Source organism: Chiloscyllium punctatum, chromosome 24 (assembly GCF_047496795.1).
Source record: "Chiloscyllium punctatum isolate Juve2018m chromosome 24, sChiPun1.3, whole genome shotgun sequence".
Taxonomy (NCBI): domain Eukaryota; kingdom Metazoa; phylum Chordata; class Chondrichthyes; order Orectolobiformes; family Hemiscylliidae; genus Chiloscyllium; species Chiloscyllium punctatum.
In genome coordinates this window covers 76,527,233-76,547,867 of record NC_092762.1, presented here as the reverse complement: position 1 = coordinate 76,547,867, position 20,635 = coordinate 76,527,233, and the positions used below count along the sequence as shown (strand labels likewise).

The following is a 20,635-nucleotide window of genomic DNA, read 5'->3' as shown; positions in this document are numbered from 1 at the left end:
AAACTCCACTTTCAAGGAACCTGCACTCCAAGGTCCCTTTATTTAGCAACACTCCCCAGGACCTTACCATTAAGTGTATAAGCCATGCCCTCACTTGCCTTCTTCACTGTCCACTACACCTCTTGCACTAGAAGATGGCAGGGTTCAAATCCTGCAACAACCCACGAAATTTAATGCCCTTCCATCCTGTATGCTCACCACCAGCGAGGGCACAAGACCCCATCCACTACCACCACAGATAAAAAGCATGGGAAGTAAGTAAATCACGAAGCAGAGTTCGGGTCAGGCCAAACTTGGGTTTTGAAAGCCTGCAAATTGGTAGAGATACGGCTAAGGGAAGTAAGGGTTGCTTCAGTGCTGATGTCCTGGGAAAGAATGAGCTAAAAGGATTTAATTATTTGTGAACTATTTATTTATAAAAATGTCAATTCTCTAAAATATAATCATAACATTGTTCATTCTCTTTACATCAAGCAATTCTGGTCCCCATTTCAGTGGCTAGTCTGAAAATGTATGGTTCACAGGTAATAGAACTTTTCAGAGATACAGTTGTTTGGTCACTTTGTACAGAAATACATTTAATCATGAATACAGAGGGAAATGTATACAAAACCACATATTATAAAATGTTCTGTATATTTAACCATATTTATATAATACACAGGTTATTGCTTACATATTTATGACATGATTAAACTGAATTATAATTAATTGAATGATAATCCTTTCCTTGCAGTAATTATTTGTTATGCATTCCACAGGAAGACAGGCAGCTTAAAATTCTACTGTCAATGGTACCGATCTAATTAAGGGAGCACCACCTGGCTATTTCAAAATTTCAGCCTTCCCACACTGAGTCAGTGTCACTAAAAAGACTTTATCTGCTGGGCTGAAACTTTCACAATCTAATTTAGAAGTTTTACAATGTTGAACACAATCAGGTCCATTAATATATCAATATGGAGAAGAAGGTGGAGAAAGAAACAACAGCCTCAATACCTTACATTGTCATTTTAGTCGAGTGCATTTCACATTCTATTCCTTTATCTTATTCTACCATTTGCAAATAGCAACAAGGTGCATTTATATGGTGCCTTCAATAGTTAAATTAATCAATCCTTTTTTACCATCCGTTTGGAAAAGATTCTCAGCACACCATATTCAAATAGTATGGTCACAAACTGCTGGCAGCTGGTGTAATTCTCAGTTGATCTCCTACGCCTTTGCAGCTGGCATGCACAATGTAATAACCATTTAATGTTCAATGACTCTGTACTAAGAAGAAGAAAACTGGCACCGTTTCCCGCATGCTGTCTGCTAATTTCCCCACCGGAAGTGCAGCTGTATTCAACTAATTGAATAATAACAGGATCTGACTGGCATGTGAAGTTACTGCAGTCAAGTAAGAAATGAACAATCTGGACTAGGCAGCTCAATGGTAGTTAGTGCCCATTGAACAATAGCTGGTGACGGAGTTGACACTTACATGGACAGATGGCAGAGGTGAACAATTAATGATGAAATGGTGAAAATTAGACATAACAATCCCTAAGTAATAAAAATATTAAAGCCTAAAGCCTCCTTTAGGCAGTTTTGAGAAGCTGAAACTATGCTGCTCCTTTCTTTTGTCATACAATGCTCCAGGAACAACTTGGCAAAGACCTGAGGCCTTTTGCTCACAGACTTCATGTTGTATTAATTATCATCTTAAACCAAGATTGTGCAGATTTTGGCCTGTCACATCAATTGCTCACTCTAATCTATCAAAATTAATTCCTGTTTAATTTGACGATGTACAAAACAGGACTATCAAGAAGGTCTCAAACTTCAAAGACAATTGAATCAGATATCTGGAAGAAAGCATCTCTTAAAGCACACATTATTCCTCGTTAAATACTAAAATCCAGAGTTACCAGTTCTTTAGCGTTGTTTGCTTTGGTGAGCTAGTTTGAAAACAGTTCTCTTTACAGCATTTCTGTCCTGGAAGCTTAGGAAAGTTTATTTAAGATGCAGTAAGATAGATAGTTAAATACCTTCACTTAATGTTATATCGCTTTGTGTTGAAACAAACAAGCTTTGTGTTACCTTGTGCTATTGCACCACTGCTGTCAATGGAACTGTAAGAACACAATGATACTTATTTAGATGTAACTCTTAAATGTTTTTGCTGCAAAAAAAAACTTACTCTGATTTCTGATGTGAAAATGCAAACTAAAGTCACCATATAATCTGACCAGACCACAGGACCACGCTCTCATCAGAGAGAGGTAACTGGTGATGGTTTAATCTGAGGGGCACTACACCTCAGGCAAGGGAGAATCCTTCATGGTAATGCCAGCTGCATGGGAATTGAACTCACACTTTTGGCATTACTCAACATTGCAAACCCACTTTCCAGCCAAAAGAGCTAACCAATCCCACAGGGATCAAGCTACAGGCATCATCAAATCAAACAGTACAGAAGAGATGGTTTGGAGGAACCGGTGTTGGACTGGGGTGTACAAAGTTACAAACCACACATCACCGGGTTGGTGTGATTTGGTGTTGCGTGATTTTTAACTTTGTCCAGGGCAGAAGAGGCCCAATCAAGTCGGTACCTGCAAAGTGGTATGAAGGCTGATGCTATGGAGGCAAAAGCTAGTGACTGTAAATATCTGCCACCTGCTAATAATCCCAGCAGATAATTCAAGAGAAACATTTTCATCAGAAAACAGTTACAATGCGGAACTTGTTACCACAAAAGAGCATCTGAGGCAATTTAAAAAAATGTTCATGGGATGTCACTGACCAGGCTAATATTTATTATCTCTCTCTAAATACCCAGAGGGCAGTTAGTAGCTGACCACATTGCTGTAGGTCTGGGGTCACATATAGGCCAGACCAAGTAAGGACAACAGATTTCGTAATGGTTTTTAATGAACCAGATGGATTTTTATAATAATCAACACTGATTATATAATCACCATAGGGCCAGGCTTGTTTACACACCAGATTTTTGTTAAGTTCATTCAAATGTCACCATCTACCACGGTAGGATTCAAACACGTATCCCTAGGTCCAATGAGATTACCACAAGCCCAACGGTCTCCTCTATAGATGTGTTTACAGGGTGTGAGATAAAAAAAGTGATAAACTTACCCACGGCACAGTTACCTACTGTGTACAAGGGGTTACAATGCATTGATATCAGATGACATGAAACCGGAGTCTGGGTTGAGAGGATTCCATGCCTCTTTCACCATCCTCTGTTTAGAGTGTGTTCAATGTAATCTGTTGCTGTTCACACACAATAGTGTGACTTTACACCTTACCAGAAAAGGAAGGTGAATAAACAAATGAGGGTAAAGTCGGGGGAGGGAAAGAAGCATCGGGAGCACAAATGCTGGCCAAAATGTCTCTTTCTGCCTTGCACAGCATTTTGTGTGACACCTGTAGCCCAGGTCCATGTGATTCCACATGCTTCTGGAATGTCTACTGACAACGGCGGCAATTGAAGTAGAGAAAAGGAGGCCAGCTGAACTGTCTCAAGAGCTGTCCTCATTTTCATTAACTGGTCCAGAATCCAGAGTTGACATGCTGCCAAACACGGACTGTACAGCACTTTAGAATCTTCAGTTTGTATGAACTACAACTGAGTTGGCCACCACTTTAGCTCTTCCCAAAGGAAGTTGTCGACATTTGACAATTTATCCGCCAAAGTTGCCAAATTTCCAGATTTCCCCTGGAGTCTCCGAAAATTAAAGATTAATCTCCAGGTCACTGCTGCAAAGCAATATGAGAGGAAGACTGGGGGTCAATGGAAAAAAAGTTTTGTTTCATTTTCTTTCAAAACTTAGTTCTAAAGGTATTGGAGATGGGGAGAAAAGGCTGTTTGACCAACATTGAGGTATCTCCCAGGTAAAAGACTGTGTTGTACAATTTCTGTTAGATGCATCAAAGTGGGGCACTGTGAGAATGGCCACATTAGGTAGTCAATGGTGGGAGTGTGGAAGGTTGCCATCATAATACCAAAACAACCCTGTAGATCCATAAAACTGTGCACCAGAGCAGAAAGTAGAGCTTAGGCACAGCTATTCACCAAACTGGAGCTGCACGGTGTAGTAGCAATGCAATATTGGGTACTGACAACTTTCTAAAGACCTTGACTATTTACCCTATTCATATCCCTTATAGAAGTTCATAAAATCATGAGGGGCATGGATAGGCTGAATAGCCAAGGGTTTTTTCCCAGGGTAGGGAAGTCCAAAACTAAAGGGTATAGGTTTAAGGTGAGAGGGGAAAGATTTGAAAGGGACCTCAGGGGCAACTTTTTCACGGAGAGGGTGGTGTGTGTATGGAATGAGCTGCCAGAGGAAGTGGTGGAGGCTGGTACAATTACAACATTTAAAAGGTATCTAGATGGTACATGAATAGGAAGGGATATGAGCCAAAAGCTGACAAATTGGACTCTATTAATTTAAGATACCTTGTCAGTTGGGCTGAAGGATCTTCTTCCATGCTGTATAGCTCTGAGGCTCTATGAAGCTACATTGACATGGAGACACCATACAAAAATTGCATATTGTCTGCCTACAAACTGTGAGTGACATTCTTTCCCCCTGGCCTTCTCACATACTGGGAATATAGCCCTTTACTGCTGATTCTGCAATCAGTCAGTCACTGTTCAAACTCTCATTTCTGAATGTGAAAAGCAGTGGAACAACCCAGCCTTTAAAAACATATTTCAGAACATTGTGATGGTCAAACAATTGCCTTAGCAAATGCAGAATACAACATCATAATTTCTTTATCAGTTCGCCATTGCACCTTGGTTGACCTTCTGTCAGGCTTTTGTTGCTCTCTGGGGTGCACATTAATATATTCAAGAAAATATTTCCAGAAGTGTTTTGTTTTGGTATTAGGTACTCTTCAAACTGGTGCTCCAACAGGGTAAAGAGCCTCATACCATTGCTGGGAGCATAAGCCTGTATTTGTTTGAGGAATTTTGCTAATGTTCTCAGCTGTGCTGCATGGGAGTGGGGGTAAAAATTCCCATTTTTGCCTCTTTAAGGGGAATGGTCACTGGAATCTCCTCATGTCTGACTACAATAAGTCCAGTTCTTCCAAGCTCCGCAATAAGACTGTGTCCCTGACGTCCATAAAGACCTTACGGATATTCTCCGTGTCTGTGGCACAGGTGAAGTGCCAGTAGATTTTTCGCTTCTCTTCGTTTTGCCTCAGGTACATTTTTAAAATAAAGTTCATGGCGGCGGAAGCATTTCTTCTGGCACCTGAAGACAAAGAAAGGACACATTTATGTCAAACCAGAGTTCAGGTCAACTCAAGCATGGAAGAAGGTAAGAGTTGTTTAATGCTACTTCCTGAAGGAGGGTCACTGGACTTGAAACATCAACTCTGAATTATTTAAATATCAGGACCCAGTTATTTCACTTTGAAGGGAATTCATTTCCAGTGGAGGAGGCCACTTGGCCCATCCTGTCCATGCTGGATTTTTCCAAGATCTAACTAGTGCCACTTCCCTGCTCTTTCCCAAATTGCCCTTCTGATTTCCTCCCTCAATTATTTATTGAACTCCCTTTTGAAAGTTACTCTGCAACCAAAACAACTCGTGGCACAAAATTACTTCTTCTCATCTCCCCTCTGGTTAGCATCCTTAAGCCTGAGCCTTCCAATTACTGAATTCCCTGTCCATAGAAACAAATTCATCTATTAAATCATAGAATTATAGAGCTGTACAGCATGGAAACAAACCTTTTGGTCAAACTCATCCATGCTAACTAGATATCCTAAATAAATCTCATCCCATTTGCTAGTATTTGGCCCATATCCCTCTAAACCGTTCCTATTCATATACCCATCCAGGTGCCTTTTAAATGTTGTAATTGTACCAGCCTCCATCACTTCCTCTGGCAACTCATTCCACACACGCACTACCCTCTACATCAAAATGTTGTCTCTTAGGTCCCTTTTAAATCTTTCCTTTTGCACCTTAAAGCTATGCCCTCTAGTTTTGGACTCCACTACCTTGGGAAAAAAACCTTGGCTGTTCACTCTATCTATACCCCACATGATTAGCTTCTAATGATAACCACAAATTTAATGGGGGAAAACACATCTGGTTCACAAGTGCCCATTAAGTATGGAAATCTGCCACCCTTACCTGGTCTGGCCTACATGTGATTCAAGACCCACAGCGATGTGGTTGACTCTTAACTGCCCTCTATGCAATTAGGGATGTGCAATAAATACTGGTCTGGCCAGGAATGTCCCCATCCTGTGAATGAATTATAAAAAAAAACTACTGTTTGTGGAAGAGAGTTCCAAACACCTATCACTGTGTGGAAGTACTTCCAAACGTTTCTCCTGATTGGTCTGGCCCTAATTCTGAGACTATGCTCCCTAGTTGTTGAATCCCCAACCAGTGGAAATAGCTTATCTTTATCCACCCTGTTTTTTTTCCCCCTTATTATCATCTTGAAGATGTTGATCCCTTAACTTTCTACATTCTAGAGATTCAAGCCTAATTATATACACAACATTTTTTGCTATATTTTCACTGTAACAAAATACATGTGACAATAAATAAATCAAATCAAATTTGTATAAATTCCCCTCAGGTATGCATAAGTGAAGTCTGGTTGTTCAAGCTGGCAAAGAAATGACGTACTGGTATCCAGAATCAGGGATCACAATCTGAGCATATGGGATAGGATTGAGATGAAGCAAAGTTTTTTCACTCAGAGAAGTGAATCTGTGAATTCTCTACCAGAGGAAGTATTTGAGACCAAATCATTGCATGACCAGGTATGGACAGCAGATTTCCCTCCCCCAAGGACACTAGGGAGGCAGTTGGGTTTTCATAACAATGACTTTTTGATTAGCGTTCAACTTCTGATTCCAGAGTTTAATTGAATTCAAATTCTGCCACGATGGGAATCGAAGCCAGGTCCCCAGAACAATACCTGGCTCTCTGGATTACTACTTCAGCAATACCACTACACTCATGTCCCCACAGTCAATAGATGTGAAACTGGAAAAGCACATCAAGTCAGTCTATATCCAAAGGGCTGGAAAGTCAATGTTTTGGGCCGAAACCCTTTGTCAGGACGTGTGTCTCCATCTTTAGAGGATCCTAAGTGACAACTTTTGAATGGTTACACGGTTGCAGAAACAACCTATTCTGCAAAGAAATAGCAATGCTGTCCTCCCATGAATGTTGTTGCTGATTCAAGAACAATATACAGTACCTCTAATATTGTAAACTTTTCCAAGGCACTTCACAGGAATATAATGAAACATGTTACACCGAATCACATATAGAGGCAATAGGAGAGGTAACCAGAAACCTGAGGGGAGAATGAGAGAAAAGCATGGAGTTTTAGGAAGTGAACTCCACTGCTTAAGGCTCAGGGTACCACAGCTGCCAATTGTGCAGCAATAAAAATTAAGAAATCATAGGGGCGGCACGGTGGCTCAGTGGTTAGCACTGCTGCCTCACAGCACCAGGGACCCAGGTTCGATTCCAGCCTTGGGCAACTGTGTGGAGTTTGCAAATTCTCCCCGTATCTGTGTGGGTTTCCTCCGGGTGCACCGGTTTCCTCCCACAGTCACAAAGATGTGCAGGTTAGGTGAATTGGCCATGCTAAATTGCCTGTAGAGTTGGGTGCATTAGTCAGGGGTGAATGTAGAGGAATGGGTCTGGTAGGGGTTTCTCTTCGGAGGGTTGGTGTGGACTTGTTGGGTTGAAGGGCCTGTTTCCACACTGTAAAGTAATCTAATCTAATTTTTAATATTGTTAATACATTAGCCTTATTCCAGGTAGTCCTCACCTCTGCAATGTATAAAGTATGTGTTTAATATTATATATTTCATATACACACCTTGGCATCAGATTAAGTCATTCCTTCTGAAAAGAAAAGGATACTATGGAGTTCCTACAATTTAATTCTGCTCTCAGTGCTGTTAAGAGTGAATTTAGACTATAAAGATTAAATGGAGATTGCGATAGTGAAGGTAAAGAGCAGACATCAATTAATGAGCCTTGTACCAGAAGAACTTTATATATCCTAGAGGTTAGTGACAGCAGGAACTTTTAGGAACCTTGTACAAATAGGAGATATTGTTAACAAAAACATTCCTTGCCTTCCTGAAAGGGGAGATTTGGAGAGCTGGATGATTTGTTAAATCTCTCGTCTTTTAGAATAAACATGTTGATTCAGTTCTTTCATATGTAAATCGCAGAACATTTAAAAGTTACATTCTCAAGTGAATTTTAACAATTGGTGTCATGTTGGCCCAGATAATGCATTTAAGGTATGAGCTCAATATGTTCATTCTACAAGATGAGAGACTTACCAAACAATCCAGATCTTTTTCAATACATAATTTCAGTTACATCACACTGTAAGCGTTTGCTATAAATTCTGTGTCTAACGATCTTATACTCCACAACCATCCGATGAAGGAGCAGCACTCTAAAAGCTAGTGCTTCCAAATAAACCTATTGGACTATAACCTGGTATTGTATGATTTTTAACTTTGCACACCCCAGTCCAACACTGGCATCTCCAAATAGAGATGAGGGTGTGAGACTGCTAAGGACTGGGGAAAACAGCAATGGACCTAGAATAGACAACTTGTTTCTTACGTGTGTATGAAGCAAGACTGGAATTGGAGTAAGGAGATGCCTGTGGCGAAAGTTTCTCATTCTTTCTGTATCCTTCAGAGTCTTGTGCTGATCTAACTGTGTTGATACTTAGATTAGATTAGATTCGATTAGATTACTTACAGTGTGGAAACAGGCCCTTCGGCCCAACAAGTCCACACCGCCCCGCCGAAGTGCAACCCACCCATACCCCTACGTCTACCCCTTACCTACACTACGGACAATTTAGGATGGCCAATTCACCTGACCTGCACATTTTTGGACTGTGGGAGGAAACCGGAGCACCCGGAGGAAACCCACGCAGACACGGGGAGAACGGGAATTGAACCCGGGTCTCTGGCGCTGTGAGGCAGCAGTGCTAACCACTGTGCCACCGTGCCGCCCACTGCCACCGTGCCGCCCACGTACTCACCCTGCGCTGCTTGAATAAACCAAATCATAAACCTGTACTCAGTCTCCAGTGATTGATGACTAGAAGTTACCACAAAAGTGCCTTAATTGTATTTCAGTTCTCAGTTAGGAGTATTGTATAAAGGAGGTATAATGGGGAGACAATGATCAGGACATTTCTGAAATAGCCATCCCAAACACTGTAAAGCTGCTTGGGAAGTTTAAAGGCAGAATTTTCAATGCTGAGCAAATTCCTCAAGACCACAAACCCACTTCAATATAAAAGGCACTGTTGCTCACAATTTTTACTCTGGAGTTGGTAGGGAGATGATTGAATCATATCCTGCCAGCCCCAGAAGATGCCTAAAAGACTCATCTCAACTCTTTGGGACATTGTTCCAGTAGATTAAAAGCTATTAGACCTTCTAGTCCATTACCTATATCTCCTTCCTACCAACTTATGCCTTTGCCCACTCCCATGTCTCTTCATATGTGCCATGCTCTCTGCATTCAGTAGGACATCTTTCACTTTCACCTCAATGAGCATAAGTATCGACTTATTTTAATAAAAGCAAAGCAATTACACAGTGAGGACTCACACAAAGAAAGGAAGAAAAAGCCAAGTTATTTATTTACTTACCATCAAATTCATGAAAATAGTCTCCTAAATGTGATCTAAGAATCTTCTCTTCCAAAATATCCTTTTTATTCAAGAAAAGAATCATTGATGAATTCACAAAGCAGTCAGACTTCAAAATAAAATGGAAAAGAGCAAGACTCTCCTTCATTCGATTCTGCAACAAAGAAAACTCAGATCAAATAGAGAATATTTAAAGGGGAAACTTTAAATGACACAGGCTTTCAGGCTAGAAGAATGAGAATTTTAAAAATAAGTTTCAGCTCAGATTGGCTGTTTTGCCATAGTATGTGCAGAACACGATGCCTTCTATCTCTAAGTGGGTTTGTGGACATGAGGAATTTCTTCAACATTGATTACTCTGCCTTTAGACTTCCCATAGTGGCAGCACACAAGTACACAGACACAGATTGGCAGTGGAACAAAAATGGCACTACCCATATAATCACAGTGCAGGACAGAATCAAACATCTGAGAATTCATTCACTGAAATCAACACCTATGAAATTTAAAACCTCAAAAGATGTCCTCAGGTGTTTAGATTATGCAAAGAAGTATTGCTGTGATTTTATTGAAAGTTTCACAGCCATTTTTACATTCAGGCCATTTGCTCCATTTCGGAAGACTCCAGTACAGCTGGGAAAGGCAGGAAAACCTCCAGAAAAGCCACAAAAGGCAGATAAACATATATTATAACCGTGAAAGTCAGGAATCTTCCCGTACCGTGACAAAAGCGCAGAATCCTCCATTAAAAGGTGCAAAGAGCAGAAAAATCCTCCAGAACAGCCATGTTCAAGTAAACCTCAATTACTGCAATACAGAAATCTTTAAAGACATTAAAATATCTTATCGCATTAGAAGAGTGTAGCATCAGAAATGGTGCTGCCTGGAAGATTTAATTTCAAGATGGGCCAAACAGAACACAAAATTGGACAGCCCAGACAAAACAGGAGATATAGAATGGCTTCTAAACTGAATACTAAGTCAGAAGCTGAACAAGTAAATACAATTCTGTGCACAATTGTGATTAGAGCAAATATTAGAGTGTCGAACAGCTGTTCCTTTTCTCAAGGATATTAAGTCCTTGGTTTTTTTCCCAAGAGGGGTCATAAACAGGCCAGGCTCTGAAACCGTTTGATACAGAGGTGTAAACAGACAAGTCTTTATGCCAAAGCTTTTATGTTTTTAGAAGTAACCTGTATAAGTCAAGGGGGCGTGGTCAGCTCTCTAGCTGGTCATTTCAGTCCAGAACTAGTTAGGGAGTTCTCCTGTGGGCTGTGTGGAAACAGGCTGACAGACTGTCTTACCTCCTGCCCTTCTAACTTTGACTTGTAAGCCTCTGTTTCATTTTTACTGTGTTTTAGGGGTTTGCTTATTGGGACTGTTGTGTATATTCACAACAGCTTAATTAAGTCTAGTTTCGATAGATTGAATTCTGTAGGGGTTCTTTGTTCTGTTCTTTCTGTTTCATTGGGTAATTTTGTGAATAGTTTTGTCTGTTTTAAAACCTGGCAGTCAACCTATTTAACTTACTTCAGGTAGTTTTCACTGCACACTTACAGAAATAAATTACAAATTTATGGTCTGGGCTACCTGCTTTAGAATGTTTTGAGTGGCCTGGCCTAGTCCATAACAGACTGGGGGCTCTTTTTGGGATTTTAAACAGCGAGTGGTAGATGCTAGTGTCTTTATTCTGGGTGTTTGTTTGGGTGGGTAGACAAAGCTTGGGATACTAATGGCTCTTTCAGTTGTCAAGAGTTTTCTGAAAGTGGATGCGGTGTCTTTGGAAGTTTTGCAAAAGGTGAATAAAACCAAGCTGCAGTTACTGGCTCTGCCCCCACTCCCAGTTCTACACCCACACCAGATCCCAGCTCCCGGCCCTGCCGAGTTTTCACCATCCCTCCAGACCTTCCCCTGAGGACGAACGATCAGTCCTCAGCAAAGGACTCACCTTCATCCCCCTCCGTCCACACATCAATGAACTTAATACACGCCGTGACGTTGAACACTTCTTCCGCCACCTCCGAGCTTAGTTTCACAATCAGGACTCCCGCCCACCTTCCGAGGACCTCTTCGCCCATCTCCAACACACTGCATCCACCTGGACACCCCGCGCTGGCCAATTACCTGCCCTCGACGTCTTCATTTCCAACTGCCGCCGGGACATTAACCGCCTCAACCTGTCTACCGCCCTCCCCCACTCCAACCTCTCACCCTCACAACGCGCAGCCCTCCAATCCCTCTGCTCCAATCCCAACCTCACCATCAAGCCAGCAGATAAAGGGGGGCGCAGTGGTAGTCTGGCGCACTGACCTCTACACCGCTGAACCCAAACGCCAACTCGAGGACACCTCTTCCTACTGCCCACTCGACCATGACCTCACCCCCCCCCCCCCCCCCCCCCCCCACATCACCAAACCATCATCTCCCTGACCATACAGAACCTTATCACCTCAGGAGATCTCTCACCCACAGCTTCCAATTTCATAGTCCGGGAACCCCGCACTGCCAGGTTCTACCTCCTTCCCAAGATCCACAAGCCCGATCACCCTGGCCGACCCATTGTCTCAGCATGCTCCTACCCGACTGAACTCATCTCTATCTACCTCAACACTGTCCTATCCCCCCTAGTCCAGGAACTCCCCACATACGTTCGAGACACCACCCATGCCCTCCACCTCCTCCAAGACTTCCAGTTCCCTGGCCCCCAACGCCTTATCTTCACCATGGATATCCAATCCCTCTACACCTCCATTCGCCATGACCAGGGCCTCCAAGCCCTCCGTTTTTTCCTCTCCAGACGTCCCCAACAGTACCCTTCCACTGACACTCTCATTCGTTTGGCCGAACTGGTCCTCACCCTTAACAATTTCTCCTTTGAATCCTCCCACTTCCTCCAAAGCAAAGGGGTAGCCATGGGCACACGTATGGGCCCCAGCTATGCCTGTCTCGTTGGCTATGTAGAACAGTCAATCTTCCATAATTACACTGGCACCACGCCCCACCTCTTCCTCCGCTACATTGATGACTGCATTGGTGCCACCTCGTGCTCCCGCGAGGAGGTTGAGCAATTCATCAACTTCACCAACACATTCTGCCCTGACCTTAAATTTACCTGGACCATATCTGACACATCCCTCCCCTTCCTGGACCTCTCCATCTCCATTAATGACGACCGACTTGACACTGACATTTTTTACAAACCCACTGACTCCCACAGCTACCTGGATTACACCTCTTCCCACCCTACCTCTTGCAAAAATGCCATTCCGTATTCCCAATTCCTCCGCCTCTGCGGTATCTGCTCCCAGGAGGACCAGTTCCACCACAGAACACACCAGATGGCCTCCTTCTTTAGAGACCGCAATTTCCATTCCCACGTGGTTAAAGGTGCCCTCCAACACATCTCGTCCACATCCCGCACCTCCACTCTCAGACCCCACCCCTCCAACCGTAACAAGGACAGAACGCCCCTGCTGCTCTTCTTCCACCTTACCAACCTTCGCATAAACCAAATTATCCACCGACATTTCCGCCACCTCCAAAAAGACCCCACCACCAGGGATATATTTCCCTCCCCACCCCTTTCTGCCTTCCGCAAAGACCTTTCCCTCCGTGACTACCTGGTCAGGTCCACGCCCCCCCAACAACCCACCCTCCCATCCTGGCACCTTCCCCTGCCACCGCAGGAACTGTAAAACCTGCGCCCACGCCTCCTCCCTCAACTCCACCCAACGCCCTAAAGGAGCTTTCCATATCCATCAAAGTTTTACTTGCACATCCACTAATATCATTTATTGTATCCGTTGCTCCCGATGCAGTCTCCTCTACATTGGGGAGACTGGGTGCCTCCTAGCAGAGCGCTTTAGGGAACATCTCCGGGACACCCGCACCAATCAACCACACCGCCCTGTGGCCCAACATTTCAACTCACCCTCCCACTCTGCCGAGGACATGGAGGTCCTGGGCCTCCTTCACCGCCGCTCCCTCACCACCAGACGCCTGGAGGAAGAACGCCTCATCTTCCACCTCGGAACACTTCAACCCCAGGGCATCAATGTGGACTTTAACAGTTTTCTCATTTCCCCTTCCCCCACCTCACCCTAGTTCCAAACTTCCAGCTCAGCACTGTCCCCATGACTTGTCCTACCTGACTATCTTCTTTTCCACCTCTTCACTCCACCCTCCTCCCTGACTTATCACCTTCATCCCCTCCCCCACTCACCTATTGTACTCTATGCTACTTTCTCCCCACCCCCACCCCCCTCTCACTTATCTCTCCACCCTTCAGGCTCTCTGCCTTTATTCCTGATGAAGGGCTTTTGCCCGAAACGTCAATTTTACTGCTCCTCGGATGCTGCCTGAACTGCTGTGCTCTTCCAGCACTCATAAAGGATAGTCAGCTTAAAAGGCTGAAAATAAAAGCTGAAGGTAACCTTAGCGAGGAAGTAATACAAACTCCTGTGAAAGAGGAGAGAGTTAAAACAGTGAGAGTAGCAGCTGAAGTGTCTGATGATTCTGAGCTGGTCCATAAACCATGGTTTGGCTTCCAGAATCAATTTCAGTCCATGAAGGATACAAGTTGGCACAAAGAGAAATCCTCATGTGGAAAGGGAAAGGTAGATCTCGGTGAAGATCATAAGAAGAACTTATGATAGGGTAAAAAGAAACCCTTGACGGGGGACAAAGAAGTTAAAAAGCTCCAGTGTTTTCATTGTAATAAAGTGGGCCACACAAAATCACCGTTGGTGGACTAGGAGAAAGCCAGATGTAGGAAAATCAGACAAGCCTGGGAGTTTTGTTGGACTGGTAACATAAAGCACAAGGTAAGTTAGACAACTGCTGCAGAGTGTACAAGATGATCAGAGGTTGGTTAAGGAGGAAGTACCAGATCTGCTTAAAAAATATACACATGATGGTAGAGCTTATTCACATAGGCCAGGAGTAGCAGGTAAAGAGGTTACAATATTAAAAGACACAGGATCCTCTCAGCCTCTGATGCTGATGGATGAGGAGATACGTACGCCTGAGGGACTATTGCCAGAAAAGGTGCTGTTAACAGGAATTCATGATGAGACAAAAAGTGCTCAATTATGTAAAGTGAGGCTAGAGTGTCCAGAGAAGAGTGGAGAATTTGTGGTAGGAGTAATGGACAAACTCAGCTCCAGGAATACAATTTGTCCTTGCAAATGACATAGCTGATTCACTGGTAGGCATGCTGCCTACTCTAGTTGAAAACTGTGGAGACTCAAACAACGGAACAAATGCAGGATGTTTATCCAGGGATCTTCCCAGATTGTGTGGTCACAAGAGCACAGAGTCACAAGCTGAAGCAGGAGAGACCAAATGGCACAGATAAGGAAGCTGACATAGCTTTATCAGGAACATTTTTGATCAGATAAGTGGGACAGAACAGGAGCAAATAGGTAAACATGCAAGTATCTTTAGCTCTGGCTAAGCTTATTGAGTTGCAGCAAAAAGATGAGGATTTAAAACAATTATATCAAAAGGCATATACAGAGGAGAGTGAATGCATCGCTGTGTGTTATTGCTTACCAAATTATGTCTTAGTGAGAAAATGGAGACCATCACACATTCAAGCAGATGAGAAATGGGCAGAAGTTCACCAAACTGTTTTGCCAGTAGGGTACAGAAAGGACATGCTGCAAGTGGTGCATGAGCTACTACTTGGAGGTCATTTAGAGGTGAGAAAAACACAGGCTAAATTACAAAGACATTTTTACTGGCCTAGACTACACAAAGATGCCATTGAATTTTGCCAGACGTGTCATAAATGTCAGCTAACCATAAAACCACAGGCAGTAATAAAACCTGCACCTTTAATACCTATTCCAGCATTTGAGGAACCTTTCACAAGAGTCTGGATTGGTGTAGGTCCCCTACCTCAAACAAAAAGTGGGAATAAGTATTTATTAACAATAATGGATGTGTCGACTAGATTTCCAGAAGCAATCACATTACGCAACATCACAACTAAAACGGTTGTAGAAAAATTAATCAAATTTTTTTTACTAGATACGGACTACCAATAGAGATCCAGTCAGATCAAGGATGAAACTTCACATCCAAACTATCAAGGAGGTTATGGATAGCTTGGGAACAAAGCAATTACTGCTTACCATCCAGAATTGCAGGGACCGTTAACGAGATGGCATCAAACATTAAAGACCATCTTATGGGCTTATGGTCAGGATTATCCAGATGATTGGGATAAGGGAGTTCCATTTGTATTTGCTGCGATCAGAGATGTACCAAATCAATCAACCAAATTCAGTCCATTTGAATTAAGTTTTTGGGCATGAAGTAAGAAGACCATTAAAATTGATTAAAGAGAAATTAATAAGTCAGAATTCAGAGACTACCCATTTCGATTATGTGTCAAATTTTAGAGAACAATTAAATAGACCTGGGAGTTGGCTAGACAGCATTTAAAAGTATCATAGAACACAATGAACAGGGAGCCGATAAGAAATCACAAATTTGCAATTTTGCAATTGGGGATAAGGTATTGGTCTTACTTCTGGTAATAGGTGAACCTTTGAAGCCAGGTTCAGTGGACCTTATCAAATTGAGAAGAAGTTGAGTGAGGTGATCTAGCTGATAAGGACTCCAGACAGTCCTTACGTGAATATTCTCAGAAGGTATTTTGTTAGGGAAGGAAAGCAAGAAGAGAAGGTTTTAATGATTACAGCACAGAAGGAAGAACCAAGTTCGGAGGATTCTGAATTGGACATTCCTCAAATCAAATTGGACAATGAGGAAGTTGTCAAAAATTGGGATAATTCATTAAGTTACCTTCCACAAGAAAATCAAAATGTCCTAAAAGAGTTATTACTATCACATGGGGAAGTACTGACCTAGTTGTGCATGATGTAGAGATAGGAGATGCTGTTCCGATTAAGCAACATCCTTGTAGGCATGATCCTCTAACGTTGGCACAGGTTCAGAAGGAGATAGAGCGCATGCTCCAAGATGGCATAATCGAAGTGAGTTACATTGAATGGAGCTTACCTACAGTCATGGTGCCAAAGCCAGATGGTACCCAATGGTTATGTATGGACTATCACAAAGTCAACTCCATTACAAAGACTGATGCATATCCAATTCTGCGGTTGGAGGACTGTGTCAAAAAAGTGGGACAAGCAACTTACATTTCTAAGTTGGAATTGCTCAGAGGTTACTGGCAAGTACCTCTGTCAGAGAAAGCAAAGGCAATTCCAGCTTTCGTAACACCAAATGGACTGTATCAATTTAAAAGGTAAAAACAATGACTGCAGATGCTGAAAACCAAATACAGGATTGGTGGTGCTGGAAGAGCACAGCAGTTCAGGCAGCATCCAACGAGCAGCGAAATCGACGTTTCGGACAAAAGCCCTTCATTCCTGATGAAGGGCTTTTGCCCGAAACGTCGATTTCGCTGCTCGTTGGATGCTGCCTGAACTGCTGTGCTCTTCCAGCACCACTAATCCTGTATCAGTTTAAAGTCATGTCATTTGATATGAAAAATGCTCCAGCCACATTTCAGAGACTGACTAACAAGGTCATTGCCGATTTACCCAACTGTTGTTTCCATTGATGACCTGGTGATTCATAGTCACTCATGGAAGGAACATTTACAGCATTTATCGGATTTTTTCGATCAACTTTGGAAGGCAGGCTTGGTGGTAAACCTAGATAAAAGTTAATTTGCCAAAGCTCAAGTTACCTTCCTGGGCCATGTTACTGGACATGGACAAGTGGTCCCACGGGATGCGAAAAAGAAAGAAATTGGGGAATTTCCCACACTGTCGATGAAAAGGGCAGTATTACAGATTCTGGGATTGAGTGGATTTTACCGAAAGTGTGTGCCGGACTTGAGCAGTGTGGCTGCTTAAGTCACCAAATTGTTAAAAAAGGGCAAGACATTTCAGTGGACAGCAGACTGTCAAAAGGCATTTGACAGCCTAAAAACTGTGTTAACCACTGCCCCAGTATTAGCCACACCGGATAACACAAAGCCTTGTGCATGTTTGAATGTTGATCGTATTGTGTATAGGTGTGTTTTAGACCAATAACCAGTTTGTTTTTGAATGGTTTTGAAAAATGAAGCCATCTTTTGATATTGATAGGTCATTCATTTTTAAAAGGGGGGAGGTTTCACAAAGCTGGTCCTTTTTTACTAAAAGCTGTTCCTTTTCTCAAGGCTACTGTGTCCTTGGTTTTCCAGGGGGGTCATAAACAGGCCGGGTTCTGAAACGGCTGGGTTTGATACAGAGGTGAAAGGCCATTTTGTTTTTACGTGAACAAATGAGTCTTTAGGGCAAAGCTTTTATGTTGTTAGAGGTAACCTGTATAAATCAAGGGGGCGTGGTCAGCTCTCTAGCTGGTCATTTCAGTCCAGAACTAGTTAGGGAGTTCTCCTATGGGCTGTGTGGAAACAGGCTGACAGACTCTCTTACCTCCTGCCCTTCTAACTTTGACTTGTAAGCCTCTATTTTATTTTTACTGTGTTTTAGGGCTTTGCTTATTGGGACTATTGTGTATATTCGCAACAGCATAATTAAGTCTAGTTTGGATAGACCGGGTGCTGTAGGGATTCTTTATTCTGTTCTTTCTTTTCTTTGTGTAATTTTGTGAATAAAGTTTTTGCCTGTTTTAAAACCTGATAGCTAATCTTATTCTGGGTAACTTTCACTGTACACTTACCAAAACAAACTGCAAAGTTATGGTCTGAGCTGCCTGCTTAAGAATGTTTTGAGTGGTCTGGCCTAGTCCATAACAATTGCTTGTAAAAGAAAGGATAGGTGCGTTCAAAGAGATACTGAAATCCTTTGACAATCAGTTCAACCTTAGAACTAATAAAATTCTTGAAAGAACAAGATTCCACAGAAAAAGACAATATCTAGGAAAATTTATAGATGACTTCATTAATGATCTTTGCTGATGAGAGGTGTGATGCAAGTATGGAGACTTAAAGTGATAATTCACAAGAAACTGAATTGTCATTCTTAATGTGGGCATTGATAGAGTATTTGTAAGATTTAATATAGCTCATAACACCTTCTTGACTACCCTGTCTATTTGCAACTTTCCCTGTAAGGAACGGTGCACCTGAAACTCTACATCTTTGTTTGGTAACCAGTGCCTGACCATTTACTGTATAAGTCCTGCCTAAAATGCAACACCACACACTTATCTAAATTAATCTCATCTGATTAATTGACCCATCTGATCAAGGTCCCATTGTACTCAGAGGTAAAGTTCTTCACTATCCATTTCCCTACCTATTTTGGTGCCTTCTGCAAACTTACTAACCATACCTCCTTTATTCACTGGTCAGAGGCCTCCAGTCTGAAAAGCAGCCCTCTACCTCCATCACCCTCTGACTCCTACCTTGAAGCCAATTTGGTAGGAAATTGGCAAGGTCCTCCTGGATCCCATGTGACCTAATCAGTCTACCTTGTCAAACGCTTTGCTGAAGTCCATATAGACAACATCTACCAATCTACATTCATCTGTCTTCATTGTCACCTCTTCAAAAAACTCAATCAATTTAGTGAGACACAATTTCCCACACAGAAAGCCATTCAGGTTGTCTTTAAGTCTGTCTCAAATGGCTTTGATTGTATCTTTATAAAATAAGACATGCAAATCAAAAATCCATTTGTCTCTACTTCAGGAACCAAGTTTGTAAATAATGATAATACATTACAAAGTGTAAAAAGTTCTGAAGAGCATAAGCAAGGTATATAGAGAGAAACTTTTCTCCTCAATACAGAGGTCAATTAGCAGGTGTCACAGTTTTAACTTAAATAGTAAGTAGGTTCAGAGGGGATTTGAGGGAAAATGTTTTCACCCTGGTTATAAGTATCTGGAACTCATTGTCTAAAGGGGCATCAAGGCAAGAACCCTCAAGACAATTAAGAATTATGTAGATAACCACTTGAAATTCCATAGCTTATAATGCTGAAAGATTGGATGAAAACAGATGGATGTTTGAGGACCTGCACAGACACAATGAACTGAAGGGTGCTGTAAGAACTCTAATCACAGCGGTGATCTGGGATGGGTAGGTAGTTAGCTCAGTGGTTGCATGGATGGGTAGTTGTTTGGATTGGTGAGGTGGTTAAGGAATTAGATGGAGGGCTATTTGATTTAGCCTTGAGCTCATCCCTGCCAGGAAACCTGTCACTGCAATGAAATGCATGTGAAACTGACAAGGGTGGATCTCCAGTAATTACATTGTCTCGTCAATTATAAAATTGAAAGGACAATAAAAATGTCAAGGAACCTCATTATAAAAAAAGTCACTGAAAACTATTTCAAATATTAAAGGGGAATGACAAGGAACTACATTCCATACTCCCATTTGCTTAAGTTATATTCATATCAATATGCCCTCAAAGACTGTATTTAAACCAAGTTCAAGTTGCACCATATGTAAGAGCTATTTGCAATAACCTGATTGCTGATGAAGGGTCTCCCCATTACCAGAGCACTGCAGGAATCCAAGAACATGTTGGCCATGAATTTCCATTAAAACCAAGTAGTCTGAAAAATCATATTTTGCATGCACTCGAATTTCAGATTCACAATGTCAGCTGCCAGGATACCTGCTGACAAGACAGACTTACAAAATGACCACATAGGAGTTAATTCCCAACAGTCCATAAAGAAAGCAGAGGTCTATGGCTAGGTAACTTCACACCATGTAGTCCCCAAGGATTGAAGGAATCTTACCTCATTCTCACTCTCTTCCAGGACTTGGTCATATTCACTGAGAGAGGCCAGGAATATAACCGATATGACATTCTCAAAGCAGTGAATCCATTTCCTCCTTTCAGACTTCTGTCCTCCAACATCCACAATTCTAAGAGTTAGAGAAGGACTTTGAATCAGTTGTCTTCAAAATTTCTATCAGGCATAACAATAGATTGTGGTGT

At 42.2% G+C, this 20,635-nt stretch overlaps 1 protein-coding gene across 2 annotated transcripts in view; it reads right to left on the bottom strand.

Annotated features, from left to right (window-relative positions):
• Window positions 1-411: 411 nt before the first annotated feature.
• LOC140494710 (guanine nucleotide-binding protein subunit alpha-14-like) overlaps window positions 412-20,635 on the bottom strand; it is an 88,335-nt gene continuing 68,111 nt past the window's right edge. Inside the window, exons 5-8 of one of the 2 annotated variants that reach the window (XM_072594224.1) lie at window positions 20,433-20,562; window positions 9,696-9,849; window positions 6,161-6,274; window positions 5,165-5,270 (exon numbers count right to left, since the gene is read on the bottom strand). In XM_072594224.1, the coding sequence (XP_072450325.1) occupies window positions 6,210-6,274; window positions 9,696-9,849; window positions 20,433-20,562 (349 nt within the window). In that variant the 3' untranslated portion in view covers window positions 5,165-5,270; window positions 6,161-6,209. Of the gene's footprint in view, window positions 5,271-6,160; window positions 6,275-9,695; window positions 9,850-20,432; window positions 20,563-20,635 lie in introns of both variants that reach the window. The other variant, XM_072594223.1, reaches the window with a different exon arrangement.